Genomic DNA, 21,652 nt, shown 5'->3' with positions numbered 1-21,652 from the left:
TATGTCTATGCTTCGAAGGATCAGTTTCTCAGGGCCCTTGAAAGGATGCAGAGCCTGAATTCGGACACAGCTATTTTTTGTTAGACTCCCCATAGTGGTCTGGAGCACTTCCGTTTTCAACACTTTTTGTTTGCTGCATTTGATTCGGGGGTGTTTTCTTTTTTGTTTGCTGCATTTAATTCGGGGGTGTTTTCTTTTTTGTTTGCTGCATTTTGTGCTGCATTTGATTCGGGGGTGTTTTCTTTTTTGTTTGCTGCATTTAATTCGGGGGTGTTTTCTTTTTTGTTTGCTGCATTTCATTCGGGGGTGTCTTCTTTTTTGTTTGCTGCATTTCATTCGGGGGTGTTTTCTTTTTTGTTTGCTGCATTTAATTCGGGGGTGTGTCTTTTCTTTTGTTTGCATGTTTTCTCTTTTGCTGCGCATTTGCACCTGTCGGCCACCGTACGTTTCTTTTAGATAGCACACATACACACACGCACGCACGCACATACAAGCGCACACACGCACAAGCCCCTATCATCCCACACACATAGTTATTACTGTAGCAGTTTAGAGTAATAAGACAAACAATGTATGAGAGCTGTTTGTCTTGTAAAGTTCCTCAGAATATCATTTACTATGTATCGACACTTTATTAATGAATTGAATTAAGTCAAATAACTAACACTTTTAGATTAAAATGTTGCCATTGCAGTGAACTGCAAGTGTTTGTTTACAGGGTGGTACGGTTCTAATTCAATGGGACGGGGTGTTAGTCCCTCAACCAATCAGCCTATACATTCACTGGAACAGGCGGTGTGAAGGCGGGACTAGACGCCTTCACAGCCAATAGACGCTAACCATCCTCTGAGCTTAGAGAAGTTAGCAGACTGGTGCCAGTCTGGTCTGTAGCCACGATGGATGCAATAGCATGCCTTCTGCTGGTCCTGCTGTTCGGGACAAGGTTACATGATATTGACGGTAAGAGTCATTTCGTGGAGATTTTGGAGCTGTTCGTCCTGCTTTAAAGTGTTCTTGTGGGTTTCACTCTCGGCCCGGAGAGCTCCGTTAGTAAAGCTCTTTGTTGAAGAAGCCCGTAAAAAGCGGAGTGTATGCAACTAAGATGGCGCAGGGTCTGTGGCCAGCCCGCTGCCGCCTGTCTCAGGAATGTTTATTGTCTGGCTGATGGGGGGGAAAACAAGCAGGGAGCTTTAATCAAACCCGGAGTTAAAAGACGTGTTGCTGTTCGCGCTGTAGCTAAGCTGGCCGATGTCTGGACTCAGTTCGCCCACAAAGAGCGTTCGGGTCCGCTGTTGTTCAGGGGAGTTGTCGGCACTTTAGCTAACACAAAGTTGTCTGGATTTCTCATGTGACGTTTGATTCTGTGAGGTAGAAGTTGGTTATTGACTTTGTGGTCGGATCGTTGCTTCGGGTAGACATTTCAGCTCCAGATGTTGCTCCCGAGACATGAATACCTGCTCACGCGCGCCCTTGTGTGTATAATTTAGTGCGAAGCGATTGTTTCTAACTTACCGTAGTTACTCATTTCACATCTCTTCATTTCACCCCACGGCGTTGTTGTGGATATTGCGGAAACCTTTGAGTGCTCTTTGATATCCAACGCGCTATTAAATAATTATTACTGTCTACACATGAACCAGTTGTTACTGTTTAATACCCACCAGAGGGCTGATTTTCAGCAGGTTTCCATGTTCAGTTCGGCTCTGAGCTTATTTACCAGTGAGCTGAAGTTAGCTTCTGATTGGGCTAAAGCAGGTGCGTCAAACTCATCTTCATTTTGAGCCATATCAAGGTATTTAATGTTCTCAGAGGACCGACTATTACAGAATGTATTGATAAAACCCATTAACAAACTTAAAATGTTCATAAATACAGGTAAATAGTGCTTGTTAAAATGAAATAATATGGAACTTTTTTCACATTGGTGTAATTTGGCACTAATCAGATAAAAACTGTTTTGACTTGGTTGATTGATAATGTTTAAGCATATTCCTGTTTTCTAGAAGGTTCTTATATGTGACCCTGCATCTTTAGTTAAAATGCATAAGACACCTTTTGTGTTTTTACAGGATAGAGTAATGTTTCACAGATCATGTTTTTGTTTGCAGAATATACTAGGTTTTGATCTAAACCAGAATAAACAGTTGTGTGCTTAAAAAAATGATGAAACAAGCCAAGAACTGCCTGTCAGATGTTTACATCAGCACTCTGCAGATATGTTGGTTTAGTTTCACTGTAAGTATTGATCGTAGGATCCCAACCGGTGATCTCCTCCCAGTAGAACCTGCTGGTAATCCCAGTGAACACACACATTTTGGTAAGCGTTTGGTCTAATTTAGCTCAAAGAATATGGAGACTGTGAAGGGTCCGGTGTTATCTGGGTTATAGATGAGCAACATTTAATTTCCTTGAAGATAAAATAAAAGTGTCTGCATCTCAATCTGGTCACATTCCAGTGGGTGTTTACATGCTGCTGAGGAGTTTTCCCTTCTCTAGACCCAACATGTCTCATATGAACATGCATACAAAGAGACAGTCTAGATTTTCTCTAATTTGGAGACTAACATGTTTCCTTTGTGTAGAGAGAAAGAGAGACGGGGCGGGCGAGGAAGCGTCAGCATGAATGGAGGGAGGGAGGTTTTCCATCAACAAGCAGAACAATCTCAGTCGAAGCAACTGCTGGCTGGCTCTTAGATTGATTTGTTGTTTCAATTTAGGGAGGGAGGGAAGGAATTCCTCGTCTTTGTCCAGCATCAGGACTATCATGGCAGGTTGGTGCTTGGCAGCATGGAACTCGGCCATCTCCACCTGACTGGAGCCCAGCGTGCTGTCTCTGACGGGAACAGAGCCAGGAGATACTGCCCTGATCTGAAGCATCCAATCTCTGCTGGCTCCGCCATCGCGTTCTGCTCAGCAACACACCCTGCAGCAGCACCAGCACGCTCACACAACATCGGTGGGCTACAAGGAGAACCTCATGCTAACATAGACTGCTTCCAGAGCTAACAGAGATGATCTGTTCCTGTAGATGTCCAGAGAATGACTCATGTCTGGCTGACTTCCTCTGTTTGCACCGTGTCATTACTTCATTCCTCTGCACAGCCAGCTCACTGCTGAGCTGCTGTCCTGGACCAGACGTCTGGACTCTGAAATGTTTTATCCTTTAAATCGTCTAAAATAGCAACACTCCATAAAAATAGGGTTTGTAGGCCATGTGATGATTCTTCACATCACCGCGAATAAAATTGAATCCGTTTAAGGAGCATGGAGCACAAAACATGTTGGGCAGTTATAAACCAATATTTTAGTAATTCAGTATTCTATTGATTATTAAAGAATTTTATTCGATTAATCAAGTAATCGAATAAAATATTGGTAAATCTAGCATAACAGCAGTATTACTATCAGCATCAGTTCAATTTTTCGTATTTGAGCATCCCTAACAATTACTTTTCTGTAGTCTAGAAGATGAACAATAATAACTCACTTTCTAAGTTAACCTGAAGAAAAGTTATACAAAAATCTGAAATTATAATCAGTTTAATAATAAAGAGGCAGGCCCACAAATATGCTTAAAAAAATGTCAATTCTCCAGCTTTTAGTTTATGTATTCATCTTCAGTCAATTTAATAGATAAACTCTCACCTTGTCCAGCAATTTATAGCTCTTATGTCCATATTAAAAACATGGTGCGCTAAATAATAAAACATAATTTAATGAAGTTTCGAGGTAGATAAATTTTCCTCGAGGAATTTTAATAATTGAGGTACTCAAATCATTTGAGGAATCGCTACAGCCCTAAATACAAGCACACTCTCTAAAAGATCAATAAACTAATTTCTTCAGAACATTTAACACTGGAACTCAAAGATACTTTAAATATTAAAAATATATAAACAGACTATAAATAAATAAAATAGATTGTGAAGTCTCTGTAAACAAGCCTACCCTATAAAATATACTGGCTATACTGCCAGGTAGAACTTTAGTGGGGAAAAACGTGCAAACTTACTGTGTGCTGGGTGTCAGATGTTTGCAGGATCTTTTGAAATTCTGGTTTATTAATTAGATTAAAGATTAAGCAACCTGTTTTGGTGCACACTGTTTCACTGTTTGTATTTAGTTGTTGATTAAACACCTCAGTGATTGTGGACTGTCAGTAAGACAGTGACAGCCCATTGTTTGAAGTTTTTTTCACCACGCTGGTAAACCTCCATTGAATGATTACAGTTTAGGTATAGATACATGTTTGTTGGGTTGCCATGTTTAGTTGCTACAGTTTTATGACACAGGTTCATTCAGACTGTCACGTTTGGTTTTTAAACCAGTGTTTCTCTGGCTCTCTCCTCCTCACCGGGCTTAATGCTGCACTCTGTACCGGACCAGCCTGGCAGGTAACTGATGCTTATTTGCTCATCCTTATGGACACAGGACCAGTGCCACTCCCTCTTCACTCATCTGCTATGGAACTAGCGTGGAGAGGCGACAGTCTCTTGTCCTAGATGTGTCCAGGCAAGCATGTAGATGTGTTTGCCTGGGCACATCTAGATGAAGAATGTTCAATTTTTGTTTACTTTCCCCGTGTTTACCCCCACTGAATTTCTGTTACCGTTTGCCACTCGTCTTACATTGAAATGTGTTTCAGTTTCCTTAGAGGTCTGAGTTTAGGATTTAAACAAACATGGAAAGAGTCCAGGATTATTCCATTTCTGTTCCTTGTCTCATTCCTTTAGTCTTTCTGGGATTCTTTTTCCAACTGAGCTCAAAACAAAGTGCTTTGGGCTGGTTGTTGCTATGGTTATAGGAAGTTTTCAGATGTGATGAGTCTACTGCATGAAAGAAGAAAACTAAAAGTGATTTGATGTGGTGATCTGTAATGTGATGCAGTGGCTCTTCTGTGCTCATGGGACATTTAATCTGTCTCAGTGGGGATTGTAGTCATGGTGCAGTTACAAGGTTGTAGGTTTGATTCCAGCTTGCTCCTGTCACCTGTTGACTAACTGTTCATCTCTACATGTGACCTCATCTGACTGCATCATGTGAAAGTAGATGAATATTTTTTTCATGTTATCTGAATGTTTTAGTTGCTTCTGCTGGGAGACAACATTGCATGTGTTATGTGATTCTACCAAATGCTTGTGTATAAATTTCCTTGTATATATATGTGTGTGTGTGTGTGTGGGTGGGTCAGTGTCTCAGAGTGGAAGAATGTCAGGCATGTGGACGACCCCGACTGCCTGTTGTCCAGGTGCAGGAACCACAACTAATTAGAAGGGTTTTCTAGATGCTAGTAGCTGCTGGATCCAAAGGGACAAATGCAGCCCAGGAGTAAATTAATGTTTGAGCTCCACAGAGATGGGCTCTCTTTGTAAAAGTTCAGGTAAGTCTGCTCCTACGGCGTCAGATATTGTTCTCATACTGGAAATTGGACACCTTCCATCAGATCAGATTATCGTTAGAATGGTTTTACTTTGACTTAATTCAAACTGAAGATAATTATTATGCTTTTTGTAGCAAGCATATGCCCATTTGCTAGGTGTGGTTTACCCTGTTGCTGAGTGTGGTCATGGTAAGCTGACTAGCACCAGAGGTCAATCACACCTAGCAACCACAGAGTTACTAAGTGTGTTTCAGATCTCCTCTTCAGCTGATCATTCAATGTTAATCTGGACATAACTAGGTTTTAACCTATCAGTTAATGTTCAATAGAAAACATCCCTGGATCATATGTGTTTCTGGTTGTCCAAACACTAGGAACTCTTGGAAGGAAATGACAGCATGACTGCCAGTGTTCCCTTTGACAAACACCATCTTGAGTTAGCTTCAATGTTGACAGCAAAGTGTGAAGCAGCTGGTATCTACTTCAGGGCCTTTAGTCAACCTGAACAAGAGGCTGACTGTGGAGGTCCTGCTGGGTGTAACAGAGACAACTGGGCTGAGGACAGAGGAGGACACAGTGGGAGGCGCTGCAGCACCCAGACAGTCTGGCTGAGCCACGACTCATTTGCCTCAAACATTCCCACCTCTGCTGCTCATATCCCACACTTCCTTCTCAATTCCGCCAACTTCTCTCTCTGTGCGTGAGTGTGGGTGTGTGTGTGTGCGCGCGCGCGTGTGTGCGTGTTCTTTAATTTCATTTGTCACTGACATGGATATTTGCATAGCATTTTAGAAATAATCTTTGAACATCCCAACAACCAGTCCTGTATCAGTTGGTGTGATGAAGGTAACAAGATGCTGCTGATGATTGGCTCTGATTGGTCAGTTCTTAATGGAAGTTCTTCTCTAAGCATTCCATTTGAGGACTGACCTGGTAACAGAAACCAGATCTGGTTAACCTGGAGACTCTAGGACAGGGGTCCCCAAACTTTTTCCTGTGAGGGCCACATAACTTTTCCTTTCTCTGGAGAGGGGCCGGACTCAGTTTGTAACGTCAAAAGTGTGACGTTTGCAGGAGTGCCTAAATGTAAAAATATATTGTTTTCCAGAAAGTACAATCAAATAACATTCTCTGGGTTCTTCACAGAAAAAATCCAGTAAGGATTATAGTCCGTATTTTCCGAACTATGAGCGGCACCAGAATCTAAACGACAACCCCAAAGTTTTTTTCTTTTTTTAAACCAGTAAACATACACATATAAACCGCAGTCATTTTAAGTTGTGGAAAACCTGCCGCTCCAGGTTTTCCACAACTTTGCAGTAGAGGGGCCGGACACCCAACATTTGAGTCATTACAGGTCAATTGAATATCACATTTATTAGGGTTGAAAAAGAAAAGTTGCCAAGATTAGATTTAACTGAACTGATTACGGTAGTTTCCTAACCCGAACGGTAACTGTAACAGTCAAAGTGCTGATCCTTCGTGTCTGCTACTAGCATGTGCTAAATCAGTGGTCCCCAACCTTTTTATTACCGCGGACCGGTCAAGACTTGGAAATTTTGTTGCGGCCCAGGGGAGTGGGGGAGGAGGAGAAGGGGGGAGTGAACCGTCAGATAAGGCTTATGCATGTTGGCATGTTAGTGTTCCCACTAAATACTCAATATGCCCTATTTGGGTTGTCTTGGCCCTTTTATCGCAGCCTGTGGGGTTTTCCCTGACTGGGTGCGAGAATACAACCTGTTGAATGTGACAGGTAGCCAATCAGAAAGCGCGATGACATAAGAACAGAGGGGAATCCTAAACAGCTGGCATATCGCGCAACTGAGAGTCCGGTGGATATCGGAGATGATATGTGGAAATGTTTTTTATTATATGTAAAGGTCATTATTATATATGTCTATTCAGTTAAAAATGTTAACTATGAAAAAACATAGTCACCTCCAAATCATAGTGCAGCAAATAGAGCGGCTGCTCCCGTCGTCTTTTTGTTGCGTCTTTTATCTCTTAAAATGACTCCACAAACTGTCACTATTGTTTCTACATCGTCATCCGTGTTTGGTTATTCTAAATTCCTGCTATGCTGGCCCCGTTTACACGACAACGATTTCGGGGGGAAACGGAAGAGTTTTGTTGCGTTTGTAGTGCGCATTTACACGAAACCACCTAATGTTTTCTCTGACAACGGCACAGATTGAAAACGGGTTCCAGAGTGCGATGTTTCTGAAACGTACCGTTTTCCGTTGTCGTGTAAACCGAGAAAACGGATCTTTTCTTCCAGAGAATCCCCAGCTCATGCATAGTATGACGCAAAACATAGCTGCTTCCTACAATCCACAGAAGAAGAAGAAACTACTCACAATACTGGTGTTACTGTTTCCCCATCAGATACGGTTCCCTTAGCGTCTCTTCACCGCTCCGCACCGCCCAGCTGGCAAGATACATGGCTGTTTGTTCAGCCTCTTATCTAGAGAACTACGGACTAGCCCCGTCTCCAGACGAGTTTAACATCAACTTATTTTGGGGGGGCAAAATGAGTCTACGTAGCTGAACATAGACAACAACATCAATAGCATACAGGCTACTTCAGGGGCGGATCTAGAAAAATATTTGTGGGGTGGCAAGGATGTTTCAGGGGGTGGCAACAGCCAAAGTACAGGCAGCGGAAATACAGGTGAAGTTTTATTGCCCAAAAACCAAAATGACAGTGTGGGCATAACACGAGATAACACAGAATGGACAAGATCATAAAGCAACCAAAAACGAACAAGAGAACAAGAAACCAACAAGAAACAAAGCCAACCATGAACTTAAATATAATTAAGGCAAAACTATGAATAACTTATGAAACAAAAGCAATTAAAAAAACATCAAACACCCAGAAATCATAACAGTCCAGTACTTAAGCATTTGTATAGGTAACCTACTGAAAAAAATGTACATGTTAACTAGGGCTGAAACGATTCCTCGAATGGTTCGAGTACCTCGATTACTAAAATTCCTCGAGGAAAATTTACCTGCCTCGAAGCTTCGTTAATTTATGTTTTATTAGTTAGCGCACCGTGTTCCGGCCGGGACTTCATTTGCGTTGCGCGGAGCTCTCACTTCCGCCTCTGAGTTGTTGACAAAAGCTAAGTCTCAGCGGCATAAAGTCCAATCTTCAAGATTGGCCCGTGGGGATTTTATTGATTGATGATAATGCCCGACTTTTTATCGTTTTTGGGGAACCAATAAGCATCCTTAAAATGACTGGGGGAATGCCTGGAGTACGGCAGCATTTCTCCTCCGGGGCTGCTGGTTGAAAGCGAACGGCGGGAAGAGCGCTGAGGTGAGCGGATAGACTGAACAGGGCGGGCGGCTGAGTAGCTGATGCTTACCGTGTAAATGTAGCTTTACCGACGAACCGCACAATAAATTTCATATCCCGGTCTGAAGAAACGGGTGGCGGAGCGCATCGTACATGGCTGGTAGATGAGTTTCTGAGTGTGACCAGTGAAGGTGTCGTAAATATCCCGTATTGCTTCCCCCCGTGTTCGTCCCCCGGTCTAACGGTTCGTCAGTCCGCTGGTCTATTTCCTCCCCTCCATCCATCTTACGTTCGTTCATTCGCCCTCTCCTCCCACTCCAGGCGGCATTTCCCGTATTTTCAAACCCAAAGCGTGACAGGTTAGGTGGCAAGGTGAGTTTAATCTATTAAACTCACTGAAGATGAATACATAAACTAAAAGCTGGATTGTAGACATTTTTATAAGCATATTTGTGAGCCTGCCTCTTTGTTATTAAATTCAATATAATTTCAGATTTTTCTATAACTTTTCTTCTGGTTAACTTAGAAAGTGAGCTATTATTGTTACAGGTTAGTTTTCTAAACTACAAAAAAGCAACTGTTAGGGATGCTCAAATATGAAAAATTGGACTGATATTGATATCTGATAGTAACATTGGTATTATGCCAGATTTACCAATATTTCATTTTATAATTTTTTTTATCCGATTACTCGATTAATCGTAAGAATAATCGATAGATTACTCAATTACTAAAATATTTGTTTACAACAGCCCTAATGTTAACATCTGTGCACTCCTAAAACAACGTGAGAATAGATGCATCAAGTAGAGAAAAATGTATACTAAAATAAACTGAAACTTTTATTATTTACTCAAAATACATCATCCATCCAACCGTTAACTGCTTAGTAAGTATATATGTATTATTATTTTAGGAGCTTTAACAATCCCTGAGAATGCACATTAATGAAAGGTTAAGGTCATTTCTATATCAGCTTAATACGCCGATTTCCATGCTGCATAGCAAAACGCTTTACAAATTGATCAAGATCTAAAGATTTTGTTCGTTTTGATTCAATGCTGAGTACAGCCAAACTTGAGAGTCTTGTCTCTGTCATAACTGACCGCAAATAGGTCTTAATGACTCTGAGAGTTGAAAAACTCCGTTCACAGGATGCACTGCTCACTGGTAAGACAACAGCTATTTTGCATAACCTGAACAACTCGCAAAAAACGTCCTGGTATTGGTCCAACCATTGGGTCATCTCCATCAGAGTGGTAGGACATTCCTTTATTCTCTTTTTCTTCTCCAACAGCACCCTTACCTGATGCAACTCATGTTTGAGATTCTCAATATTTGAATCATAGGTGGTAGCCCATAAGAAAACAGCCTCATCTTTTAAAAAAGTTTGACTAGAAGGATTTAGTGCCTGCACACCTTGCATAATATTGCAATTTGTGTTAGAAAATCTTCTCCCTATTTTTCCAATCATGTTATCCAGAACTGGATAATAGACAGACATACGGAAAGCATGTTTGTTATCTGGAACTACATGCTGCCCCAAGGTGGAGGAAATGACACTTTCTTGAAGCACCTTTGCTGTCAGTCTTGACCTCTTTGGGTTTTGTTGAGTTGTATCAATGTTACTGCGCTGACATAACTCAAGTGTTTCATGCCACATTTCTTCAAAAGAGTCAGGATTACGATACTGAGCCAGTATCTCTTTAAGTGATTCAATTAGTTCAACCACCTTAGAATAGTCCACTGTCTTAGACTGGAGCATGTCTGATAAAAATTTGGAGTCACTCAAGACCTTTCGAAACAGAACCAGACAACCAGCAAAATTTAGATCCATCTGAGCCAAAATCCCCCTGGCTTCAACAGCTCTTTGTGGATGTTTCTCAGAAGCAATCTCCTGAAGCACCTGTACTATTGCAGGCAACCTGTTCATAACATTGCGACATGCTATGTGCCTACAAGCCCAACGTGTGTCACTTAGCTGATGAAGTTCCCTTGGTGCACCATCAAACATCTTCCGCTGCACCTCCAGCCATTTGTTATGTATATAAGAGCCAGATATAAAAACATACATTTGCTCTAATAAGGAGAAGAAGTTCCCAGCATCTGTCACACTTTTTACAGAGTCCACTATGACCAGGTTTAAGCAATGTGCACTGCAGTGAACATAGAAGGCATGGTTGGCTACTTCTTTGATTTTAGCTTGGACACCTGCATGTGCCCCACGCATGACTGCTGCACCATCATAGCCCTGACCAACCAGATTTTCCTTGTACTCTAACCCATGTCTTTCAAAGAAGCTTATAATCTTGTTGCTTAACGCAGCAGCATCCATGTGTTCTGCCACTTCAAATTCAAGAAAGCTCTCATGAACCACACCACTGTAGTAGTATCTGAGGACAAAGGACATTTGTTCTTTTTTCTGAACATCTTTAGTTTCATCTACAATCACTGAAAAATGCTTGCTCTTTTTGACCTCTTGAATGATTTCCTCTTTAACCATTCCTGCCAAGCATTCAAGTATTTCATTCTGGATCGTTTTACTTGTGTACTTAGCATTTTTAGCTTGTTGTTCAAGTCTTTTTTTTATTACGACATTATGGTTACCCAGCAAATCTAGCACAGATAGAAAAAGTCCCTTTTTTTCAGAGTCGGTAGACTCCCTGTGACCACTCTGGGCTATGTTTTCTGTCGCAGTTAGAACAAGAACCTCAGCTAATGTTTTAATGTAGTACTGATTTTCAGTCACTTGTATTTTATTGTGTTCGTCAATCATTTCCAGCATTGAAGTATTTCTTAAAATCCTCTTTTTGTTTTCAGTCCATGCAAACATTGCATTCAGATGGTTTTCAGATCGAGCATGACAAAGAAATCCACTGTCTGTCATGGTAGCCTTTTTCCAATTGCGGTAACCATCAAATGAGCTAAAAACTGTTGTTGGCGTGTCAGGGAGTGAGAAATGTCGACAAGCAAAACAATAAGCAGAGTCTTTCAGATGAGAGTATTCCAACCAAGGGTGTGCATCGTACCATTCATTTCTGAAGCTCCTTCTGGCTCCCCCTTGGAAGGTTCTTGGAAAAGACTCATGCCTTGGCTGAGTTGGGTCCTCACGCCACGACTTGGATATGTCTACATAAAGTGAATATATAAATTCTGATCACAGCTCTACTATTTATAAAATGTAACAAATAGTAAAAACACAATTTGGAACAGTCTTTTATCAGCTAACCATCAAGCTTAATTAAAACATACAGCATAAAAACAGTACTTTGGTTAATTTGTTCAACTTTATTTAAGTCTGTGACAGCTGACACTACTGTCACACAGACCTGAATGGTAACTTTTTTGTTCATCCTTAACATTAATTTAGACATTAATTAGAGAATATTTTAGATTTTTATTTTTGAAAATTATTTTCATTAGCCTGACTTTTTAGTTAAATATTTGCAGTGCACACATTTAGTGTTTAGTGCTATAATTTTCTTAACAGGTCTTCTTATTCAAGTTTTATAAAGCAAGTTATGAGGATTACTCAAAAATATTTAGTTGAAGAGACCAAAGACATATCTGTTTAAATGTACTGATTGGAATAAATTAGAAATATATTCGAATCAGATGTAACTCAGAACTAAGTTAGTGATATCTACATACCATGTGGACCAACTCGAACAAATGTGTTTGATGTGTCAGGCTCTCTCCTTTCACTGCATGAACCCTGGATGTTGTCCAGCAATTCTCTTTCTCCCTGTTCTTCTTGGTGATCCTCTCCCTCATCCATCTCCTCGTTGCTGTGCAGCTGTGCCACTACATCCTTTCCCTGGTCACCTGGGCTTTGCTCTCCGTCACATTTCTGTTGATTCTCCCCCTCTTTTTTATCCTCATCTCCTCCGTGAATCTTACTCAGCTGGTTAGTCTCTGTGTCTCCCGCCTTTGCCTTTGGTAAGAAGAAGCTAGCGATGCTACCTTTCCTCTTCATATCTGTAAGATTTGAAGTTATTTTACAATGTTTTCCTTTCAAACATTTAATGGATATCAGTTTACAAAAACCACGAGTCGACCAAACATTGAACTTACTCTGCATATATTTAGGATTTTTTTTTACTGTCTCAAAAAAAAAAAAAAACAGCCGATTGAGAGTGCAACACCGCATAAATTTTTCAAAAACGACTTGGAGTTAGAACAAAAAAATGCCGTATGTCTATTGATCTATTTTCGCCTGTCTTTACCGGACCTACTCTGAGAAATACTGCAGCCATGACTGGTTCTGAATACCGTGGTAAAGCTAGCCGCTTCGTTGGAAATAGTAGTAAAGCCAGACGGTACTCAACTTTGGCATCTGCACAAGAGACAACCGCTCTCTCCCTACCTTGCACTACCTACTACTGCAATAATTTTTCTAAACGGACATAGATATTTAATACTTTTTTTTTTTTACCTCTTTACTCTTACTGTCTTCAGTCCTCCTTTTCATTTCATTTCTCACTTCCCGCCACTCAGTCAGCTCAATCAGAATGTTTTGCTTCTTCTTCTTAAAATTTATTGGCAGTTGGCTAGAAAGTTAGGTGAGCATTACCGCCACTAACTGGTATGGAGTGTGGACTACATTGTGCTGCATTCAATGTTGTCGGAAAAAAATGTTCGTGTTCGTAATGTTCAGCGGGGGTGGCAAACAGGGTGGCAAGGCTCTCCGTTGGGGTGGCAACTGCCACCCCATGCCACCCCGGTAGATCCGCCTATGGGCTACTTGTTAACAAGCTTAACGTGCTGTATTGATATTAGCTAGTCATCTTTTAGCTATCATTACCTGCATCCAACAGCTTTACTCAACTCAGTCGGTTAGTGGGGAAAAAACTGTGCAAAGTTATTTACGTTTTGCTGGTTTGCTGCCATGATTCTAACACACACCTGCGCAGCAGCAGCAGGTCTACTTTGCTGCCTCACAGGTGTAAACCCAGCGCGAGCGTCTCAGCGTTAATGTTGCGTTTGAAGGCGGCTCGGAAAAACAGGTTACGACTTGTTAGCAACGGATTAAACTGTTTTAACTGCTGGAAAAGGTGACAGAGGACACGGATATGGGAAGGGCGGGAGCTCCTATTTTATCAAATTTATATAGGAATAACAGACTGTTGGCCATTCCAAGGTAAAAACAATAAACAGCTTCCAGTCCGGGGCCAGACACCGTGAAAGCTCAAACAAGGTGTTGCAGCAAAGTTATCCCACTTTTTCCAACTGCATGCGCCCTAATCAGACGCACAATTTCTCCCAATCTATGGGAGAACGGTACCTGATAGGGAAACACGAATCCACATGCCTTCAAGTAGAACTTTTTTTTAAACACATGCCACTCAGTTTCAAAGAACCTAGCACCAACTAGGCGCAGCGAGAGCATTACACGTTTTCGATGTGTGCCGTTACTGTGTAAACACAGATCGTAATTAGAACGTTTTCGTGTAAACGATCCAACAAAAACAGAACAAAACTTCCGTTTTTGTTGGATCGTTGTCGTGTAAATGCCCCCTGAATTATCCTCTGGAATCGTGATGTTCCTTACTGGAATCGGTTCGCGTTGCTCCTGCCTTGGACACACGAACCGATCGAACCTGTTGTACTTTTATCAGCTCTGTGGTCACAGAGGTTTGGATAATCGGCTGACAATTCTTAAATCATGCCGTCTAAACCAGACTTAAGACTCACAAGCTCTACTCATCTCCTCTCGACCTCTGCCCAAACGCTCTGACTCTGGTCGCTATGGTAACGTTTATATATCCCTTCAAAATAACAGAAGCGCCACAAAAACGAACATTTTACTTTCGTGAAAATTTTAACTCACGATAATGACTAACGGGAGCCCTGAGCTTGTTTCTCTGCAACAAAACGGTCCCATCTGAGAGTGATGGGAGACAATAACACCGGAGCTGTGTTGCTTATATGCACAGCCTGCTTGGTCTCTGTGGCGAAGCAGTTTGAAGTTTCATTGCCTCATTAGCAGCCGGTCACCGCATGTTACACAGAGCGGGTTTGTAATATGGGACTCACCTACCGGTCCGGGATAAATCCATTCTCCTGTCTCTTCTCTGAGCCTTTTCTCCTTTGCAAAGAAACTTTCCAAAGACATCTGATCTGTTTCATTTTACTGCGTGTGGGCTCAGTGTTGGCGCGCAAGTAACCGAGACTTCCAATGATTCACTTCCTGCTAAAGAGCCCCCTGGTGGTTGAAGAAAAATTCACATATAAACGGCTTATAGTCCGGAAAATACGGTAAATGAAAAAAATAAATCTGAATGCTCTCTGGTATTGTTCAGGGGGCCGGACCAAACGTGGAGGCGGGCCGGATTCGGCCCGCGGGCCGTACTTTGTGGACCCCTGCTCTAGGACATGAGTTGGATGTTTTAAAGAGGCTGCCTGGAATTTGTTTGACCTTATTTTTTGTTGAATCTTTTTTCTTTAAAAAGTACTAAGTTATGCAAGTCTGTGTGTGTGTGTGGGGGGGGGGGGTGGAGCAGCTGTCTATCCTTTAGGTCAGACTTCTGCATATTTATAAGAGGAGACAGATGCTCTACCTTGTCCTCCCCAGGCTGGTCCGTCCGTCCGTCCATCCCTTTGTCCATTGGTCTCAGTGGTTTCTCTTGACAGGCTGGATTTGTGGTATTAAATAGTTTTCATAATGATAGTCTTCATAATTGAAGCTCTCTGCAGGTACAGGAACGCCATATCCTTCATCTGGGCTTTTTAAAACCAGACTGACTGCTGTCCTGTCTGGCTTCTCATCTGCACTCTGCTCTGAATAAAGCAGTGCGTGTGTGTGTGTGTGTGTGTGTGTGTGTGTGTGTGTGCGCGCGCGCGTGTGTGCACGCCCATGGTTGTCAGTATGTATGTTATAAGGAACATTTGGTATATGCTGCTCATCTTTCACTCCAGTTTGGACATAGGAGGAAACAATTGAGCAGGGCAGATAGCAACCTTCCCGCTTCCCGAGTTGTTTCGGTGGGAGTGGGGGGTGAATGGGGTCATGTGTGTCTGTGGCTGTGGGTCCCCATTCTCAGCATAAATCGATCACATCTGGTACAGACAAAGGTCTGACCAGAATGAGCAGATGGGGGTTGGATGGGGGGTCATGACCTATGGAAATTTTCTGAGGTTCTAAAAGACAGGCTGGTGCAGAGAAATTTATTCTTTCTTTTGCACACATAGATACACAGTGATCACATGGGTGTGTGTGCGTGTGCATGTGTGTGTGTGTGGATGGGGGGCAGGGCACCTTGTGCATGTCAAACTTTTAAATATGTTTCTCATTTATTTGCCTACATTTAGGCATCAGAATTAATAAAAATATCATGTTAGATTCATGATAAGATAATAGATTCAATTTAAGAACTGCAGTTTCATATATTTAATATGAATGTAACTCTGGACGTTTAACTGCAATAAGAGCCTCAGGAACTAACGGTATGGAAGTAAATTGCCTCTTTGAGGCCTTTTTTTAATCAAACTCATGTAAAGATTTGAATTGATGAATTCAAATCTTTTCAAGATGCTTGTGAAATGTGCAAATTGATCAATTTGATCATCTGTTGAAGCAGCTAGAGAGTAAATTATTTTAATTAGGACTGTTGTAAACAATTATTGTAGTAATCAAGTAATCGAATAAAAATTTTGGTAAAGAAAGATATAGGTAAATACTGGCACATTGGCAGTATTGATATCGGATATCAACATAGGCCCAACTTTTCATATTTGTGCATCCCTAATAATTACTTTTCTGCAGTTTAGAAAATTAACTTGTAGCAATTATAGGTACATTTTTAAGTTAACCTGGACGCAAATTACTCAAAAATCAGAAATTGTATTACATTTAATAATAAAGCACACACCAAGTGTCACAAAGAGACTTCTAATAATTCAGCTTTTCATTTATGTCTTACTCTTCAGTCAGTTTAATAGACAAACTCTCACTTTGCCCAGACATTTATAGTTTTGTGTCCATATGAGCGACATATCATTGGTACCTTCGTCACACACAGAAACACATCTGCCAACTATGTACTGCCACTCATGTTGCGACTGGGATGGTAGGAAATTTATTTTTCTAAGTTTTTCACAGGACACCTATTGGTCCTGTGAGAAACAACAAAAACCCAGACATTATCATCAATTAATGAAATCCCTTCGGACAGAACTTGAAAATTGGACGTCATCGTGCTAGCACTTATTCATCAACAAGTCATAGGTGGAAGTGAGAATGTGGCACAATGCAAATAATCATACATCTGGAATAAGGTGGCTAAAATGTAAAATATATTTAAGTTTTGAGGCAGATAATTTGCCTTGAGGAATTTTAATAATCACAGTATTGTAATCATTTGAGGAATTGCTACAGCCCTACAAATTGTACTACCCAATGTTTTTCTTTTTATAAATAAAGTGGTACAGGTAAAAACAATCCTTTTTACATGTAGAGACATGATTTATTGACATCCTTGTTCATCTAGAAGGGACAGAGCAGACTGGAGGAAGCTGAAGTTTCCTCCAGGAAGTTCATGGTTTCCAGCAAGATGCTGCAGTTCAGTCTGTTGTTAAAAGTATCTGTATTTTGACAAACTAAGTTGCATGAGGGACAGTTGTCTGAGCAAGTAGCATTGGATCACACAATAAGCTGTCATGACAAGGCTCAGCGTTCAGACAGACAGGAAGTGGCTGATTCACAAAACCCAGACCAAACACACACGCACACAGCACACAAACATCCATTGTAGCTGTTTGAAAGATTGCTCTGATGTGATGTGTTTAAGCCATGGCCCTCTGTATTGCTCTGATTATACAACATCTCCAGACTCAGTGGAATGTAACAAACAGCTAGTTCTACATTCCACATGATGCAGAGTGTGTTCTGCAGTGGAATCTCAAATAACACAAGTGCAGTGTTAGAATAGCATTGAGTTTAGCATGTTTGTCCCTCATTTCAGAAAGTGGCTCATATTTTGTATGAATGTATCCTACATAGAGTGAAATGTGTCAGTCATTTAAGTCTTGTTTTTTGGTGATTGTAGATGCTGAAAAACCAAAGTTTCTGTCTCCAGATGGCTGTTGCTGCTATCTCCTCTACATATGACCAGTGGTCAGTGGTCAGGCATCACATGATGTGAAGAACACAGTCACAGGATACAAACACTGTGGCATGATTTCAGCTTTCACTTCCTCATTAACTTGAGGCAGAGCATTTCTGAGTCCATTCATCTCTGCTTTAGATAAAAGAACAGCAGTGTGTTCTGAACACACTCACACACAGCACCTTCAAGGACTTGATGTTAGGCCTGTCATAATAACAAATTTTGCTGAGCGATTAATTGTCTAAAAATTATTGCGATAAACGATAATATTGTTTCAAGACCTTTTGACACCGATTTAATGGACATGACTAATAATGCATGTGATTTCCTGCCATAGACTTTATTTTCGAAAGAACACATAACACTGGAACTAATGAACTAAATAAACAAAACAACCAAAAACAAAAATAAAATTGATTCTCAGTCTCCATTAACAAAAAACGTACTTGAATAAAAACTAAACAACATAAAGCCAAAGTGGAAATAAATACTGCATTCAACCAAAAGAGTGCAGATTATGAAGTCTGTATACTATATTGGCCTTCAGTAATCACTAGATTTAAATGGAGAAGACGGGCACATCCGACTACCTAATGCAGTAGTTCATACTACACAATTTTTTGCCCATATTTTCCCCTTACGACAATGTTAGATCGTTGGCCGATCTAAGATTGTCGCTGGTGATTTCGTGACTGATCATCAGTGTGTGGTGTATTATGGTAGATCGTCCGCTCTGATCTAAATCAGGGGTTTTTCCCCAACTGGCAGCGTCAACACAGCCTGTTGGTGCTTTCTGAGGGGAAATTACGAGGGGAATCCCAAACAGCTGACACGGTGCAACATGAAGTCCAGCGGACATTGGAGATATGTGGAAGCAACATTAATATTTATTCAACATTTCGTGCAAAGAATATAGAAATGACAAGGGGAGGAGTTGGTAGCGACGTTGCTACCGCAGTTGATAAACCCGGTAACTTTTCAGCTGTTCTTCGTTAACGTGACATAAATAGGTTACAATGATTTTCATTCAGTCAGGACTTTACGCTGACTCTAGCCACATGCATCACAGGTAGATTCTAGTAAAGCATTGATTAATGCCTGATTTAAAAATTACAAGTCCAGTTAGCTGGACTTGTAGCCAATATTTTGTGCCCATGTGGCTGGACACCACACGGCGTGACGAACCCGATTGAACCGTTATACCTAGGATTTCTGTCGGCTAACGTGTGGTCTCTCAGGTTTTGAAAATGGGCCTACAATCGGTCGACAACTCGTGTAGTGTGCGCTGGACATTACACAAAGGAAATGAGGAAGGGAGGGGTAACTGGAGAGCACCGGAGTTGAGCCTTTTTTCATTCAGTGTCATCAGTAGAAAGAAAAAAAGGCAGGAAGAGACGATAACGCCGATAATAATTAAAATGAGGTTGATAGGCTTAATTTATTGTGCGATTAATTGATTTATCGTTTATCGTGACAGGCCTACTTGATGTTACACTCTGCTCATAGCTGAACTAATAATTCCGTTAGAGGACTGGTGCATTTGGGACTCAATCAGAAGTGAGTATTGGAGGATTTATGGATCAGCTTCTTCTTACTCATCACTGAGATGTTAGAAAATGTTCTAGAGACAAGATGAGAATTTCATCACAGACTTTATGATCTGAAAATGTTAGATTAGCAGTTTGATTCTGTGGTTAACATTGTAGACCAGGACGCTGCTTCTGCAAGCCTCTGCTACTGTCCTGTAATATCTGGCGATTCACCCTAACCTTAAGAGCCAGAGGTGGAGACTCCTGGTGGAGACCTCAATCTACACCTTAGTCCTAAACCTAACCCCTAACCCAAAAAACAGCATCTCTTCTTATGGGGTCTCTAGCTTTGGGCCCCAAAAAGAGCAGTTGGTCCCCACAATGTGGTATTTTATTTTTTAGGAAAAATAGGTTTCCTAAAACCTATTTTCCTAAAAAACAAGGCCTCATGCACACACACACAGACACACATTTACAATGAGTCATAACCAGAAGACTTTAGAGGATGAAGCAGTAGCTAAGCAGTTGCTGTGTTAAGTGTGTAAACAACTGAATGAAACAATCTAATCTCCGTCCTTTTGCTCATTTCAGCCACACCTTCTACTTGATTTCCTCTCAGCTTCATCTGATTGGGCTGCCTCCACATAATGTGGTGTGAAGTGTCCTCCAGGGGACATGTGCAACTTTGTGTTTAATTCCAGGAGTCAGGTAGCATCTCCATTCCCCCACTACAGCTAATGTGTTTGTGGCCAAACTGCAGCAACCATTTAGCTGATTATGATGAGTGGGCTGGAGCAAGTGAAGGGGAAACAAGACGGATGTATGTGACAGTAGTTGGGAGTGCAGGGAGCCTAGGAGATAACCGAAATGAAAAGCCGGGATGCAGTCTGCTCTAATCTGATTTAATCTAATCCATGGACTCTCAGCAGAGGCCAGGAAGCAGAGAGAAATGGTCAAACACAGTGAGTTGACATGGATCAAATAGATGTCCATTTTATTCCTTCACTATAACACGTGTTATAGTGAAACAGCCTAGGCCAGGGAAACTGTGGAGTTTACAGTTCAGATCCTGCTGAAGAAATTAGATCAGGTTTGTGGCATTACTGTCAACGAAAAGCTCTGCTTAAATGTTTTTACATCTCATCTGAATCCTTTATACATGAATTACCAGCAATATGTCTGCACTAAGAAGAGAAAAGAAATCAGGGCTTCTATATTGGATATATTTTATTAGCAGAAGGCTGTATAGCAGCCATTTGAGCAGCATAGCTGACTGAACTATCAGGGACAAACCTCTCTGTCCTCAGCGCTGCTCTGTCACTATAACTTGGCCAACCTCCTCTAATCCCCCTCCACAAACAAACGGCAACAAGTTGGAAATAAATATCAGTTGTTAATGTCAATCCACTTTTATTTATTGGACCGATACTGATATGTCAACACCAATGTATGTGCCAATATTTTGTGCATCTCTATCAACAACAGCACGAGGTGAGTCTGAGCTAGGGGTGGGTATTTATCATATCATTTTATTGTTATACTGAAAAATTTGTCATAAGAATTTTGATTTATCGTTGTCACAATAAATTTCAGTTAATGTTTAAAAAACTGACCAAAATGCAAATTTTATTTTCTCCTCCAATTTTTATTTTATCAATAAAAATAAGTATATTTTGAAATAGGATGAAATAAAGTCTCTGTGTGCAGATTAGTGATGTAAATCACACTTCTTTAAATGTGCAGTCTCCTAAAGGAACCCGTTTTAAATGGGAATATTTTTCCAATGCTGTGCCTGCAATTCGCTAAAAAGGAAGTGGTAGTTTTTTAAAAAACATAATTTTAGTCGTTATCAGAGTAGTCCTTCAAAATATAGTGATAAAATTGAAAGTCCATATGGCCCACCTTTAGTCTGAGCTACCTGGCAGAAAGGTGGGCTGATATACTGGAGCCACTGCATACATCTTGTTGGCAGAAACCAGCAGTTTTGTAGCAAATATCAGAAATGGCACCGTCAGACCAGGTCTGACATGGTGCTCTAATGCACTACCTTAACAAAAACTTTCAGTTTTTCATCAAAACAGACTTGGTTTAACTGACTAGCCAGTGGGCAGTGAGTGTAGCAGATGGAAACTCACACACTCCAGTGTGTGAGCTCCACTACGCTATGTTTCATACTGGCAGCATGTCTGGGCCGGTCCAGTCCCCTGTCTGGAGACGCAGACCAGAACACATTTTATTGCTGTCTCCAAGCCAGCTGATGCATCACTAGATGGTCTGAAGAGTTTCTGACTTCAGGATTGTGTGGTTTTCTGAGACTCACTGAAATATTCTG

At 41.1% G+C, this 21,652-nt stretch overlaps 2 protein-coding genes across 9 annotated transcripts in view; one reads left to right on the top strand and one right to left on the bottom strand.

The window, feature by feature from the left end:
- Positions 1 to 832: 832 nt before the first annotated feature.
- Positions 833 to 21,652, top strand: part of tgfbr1b (transforming growth factor, beta receptor 1 b) — a 79,218-nt gene continuing 58,398 nt past the window's right edge. For 7 of the 8 annotated variants that reach the window (XR_015761567.1, XR_015761566.1, XR_015761565.1 and 4 more), the window contains exons 1-2: positions 879 to 960; positions 2,718 to 2,956. Coding sequence is in view for 3 of the 8 variants with exons in the window: in XM_088001150.1 (XP_087857276.1) it covers positions 2,788 to 2,956 (169 nt within the window). In the remaining 5 variants the exon portion in view is untranslated. Of the gene's footprint in view, positions 961 to 2,717; positions 2,957 to 21,652 lie in introns of all 8 variants that reach the window. The other variant, XM_088001151.1, reaches the window with a different exon arrangement.
- On the bottom strand, positions 9,652 to 11,202 carry LOC148153502 (zinc finger MYM-type protein 1-like). Its single transcript, XM_088001148.1, has one exon. It carries the CDS (start codon positions 11,185 to 11,187, stop codon positions 9,652 to 9,654), a length of 1,536 nt encoding a protein of 511 aa, XP_087857274.1. The 5' UTR covers positions 11,188 to 11,202.

This window comes from Poecilia mexicana, unplaced genomic scaffold (genome assembly GCF_051168715.1).
Source record: "Poecilia mexicana isolate PSO_F unplaced genomic scaffold, ASM5116871v1 scaffold_20, whole genome shotgun sequence".
Taxonomy (NCBI): Eukaryota; Metazoa; Chordata; class Actinopteri; order Cyprinodontiformes; family Poeciliidae; genus Poecilia; species Poecilia mexicana.
The sequence above is the reverse complement of the archived record's forward strand: the minus strand, read 5'-3'. Positions and strand labels throughout refer to the sequence as shown.

Excerpts from the sequence above, each read along its gene's own strand:
- LOC148153502 (XM_088001148.1), bottom strand. The coding sequence starts at position 11,187 with ATGGTTAAAGAGGAAATCATTCAAGAGGTCAAAAAGAGCAAGCATTTT.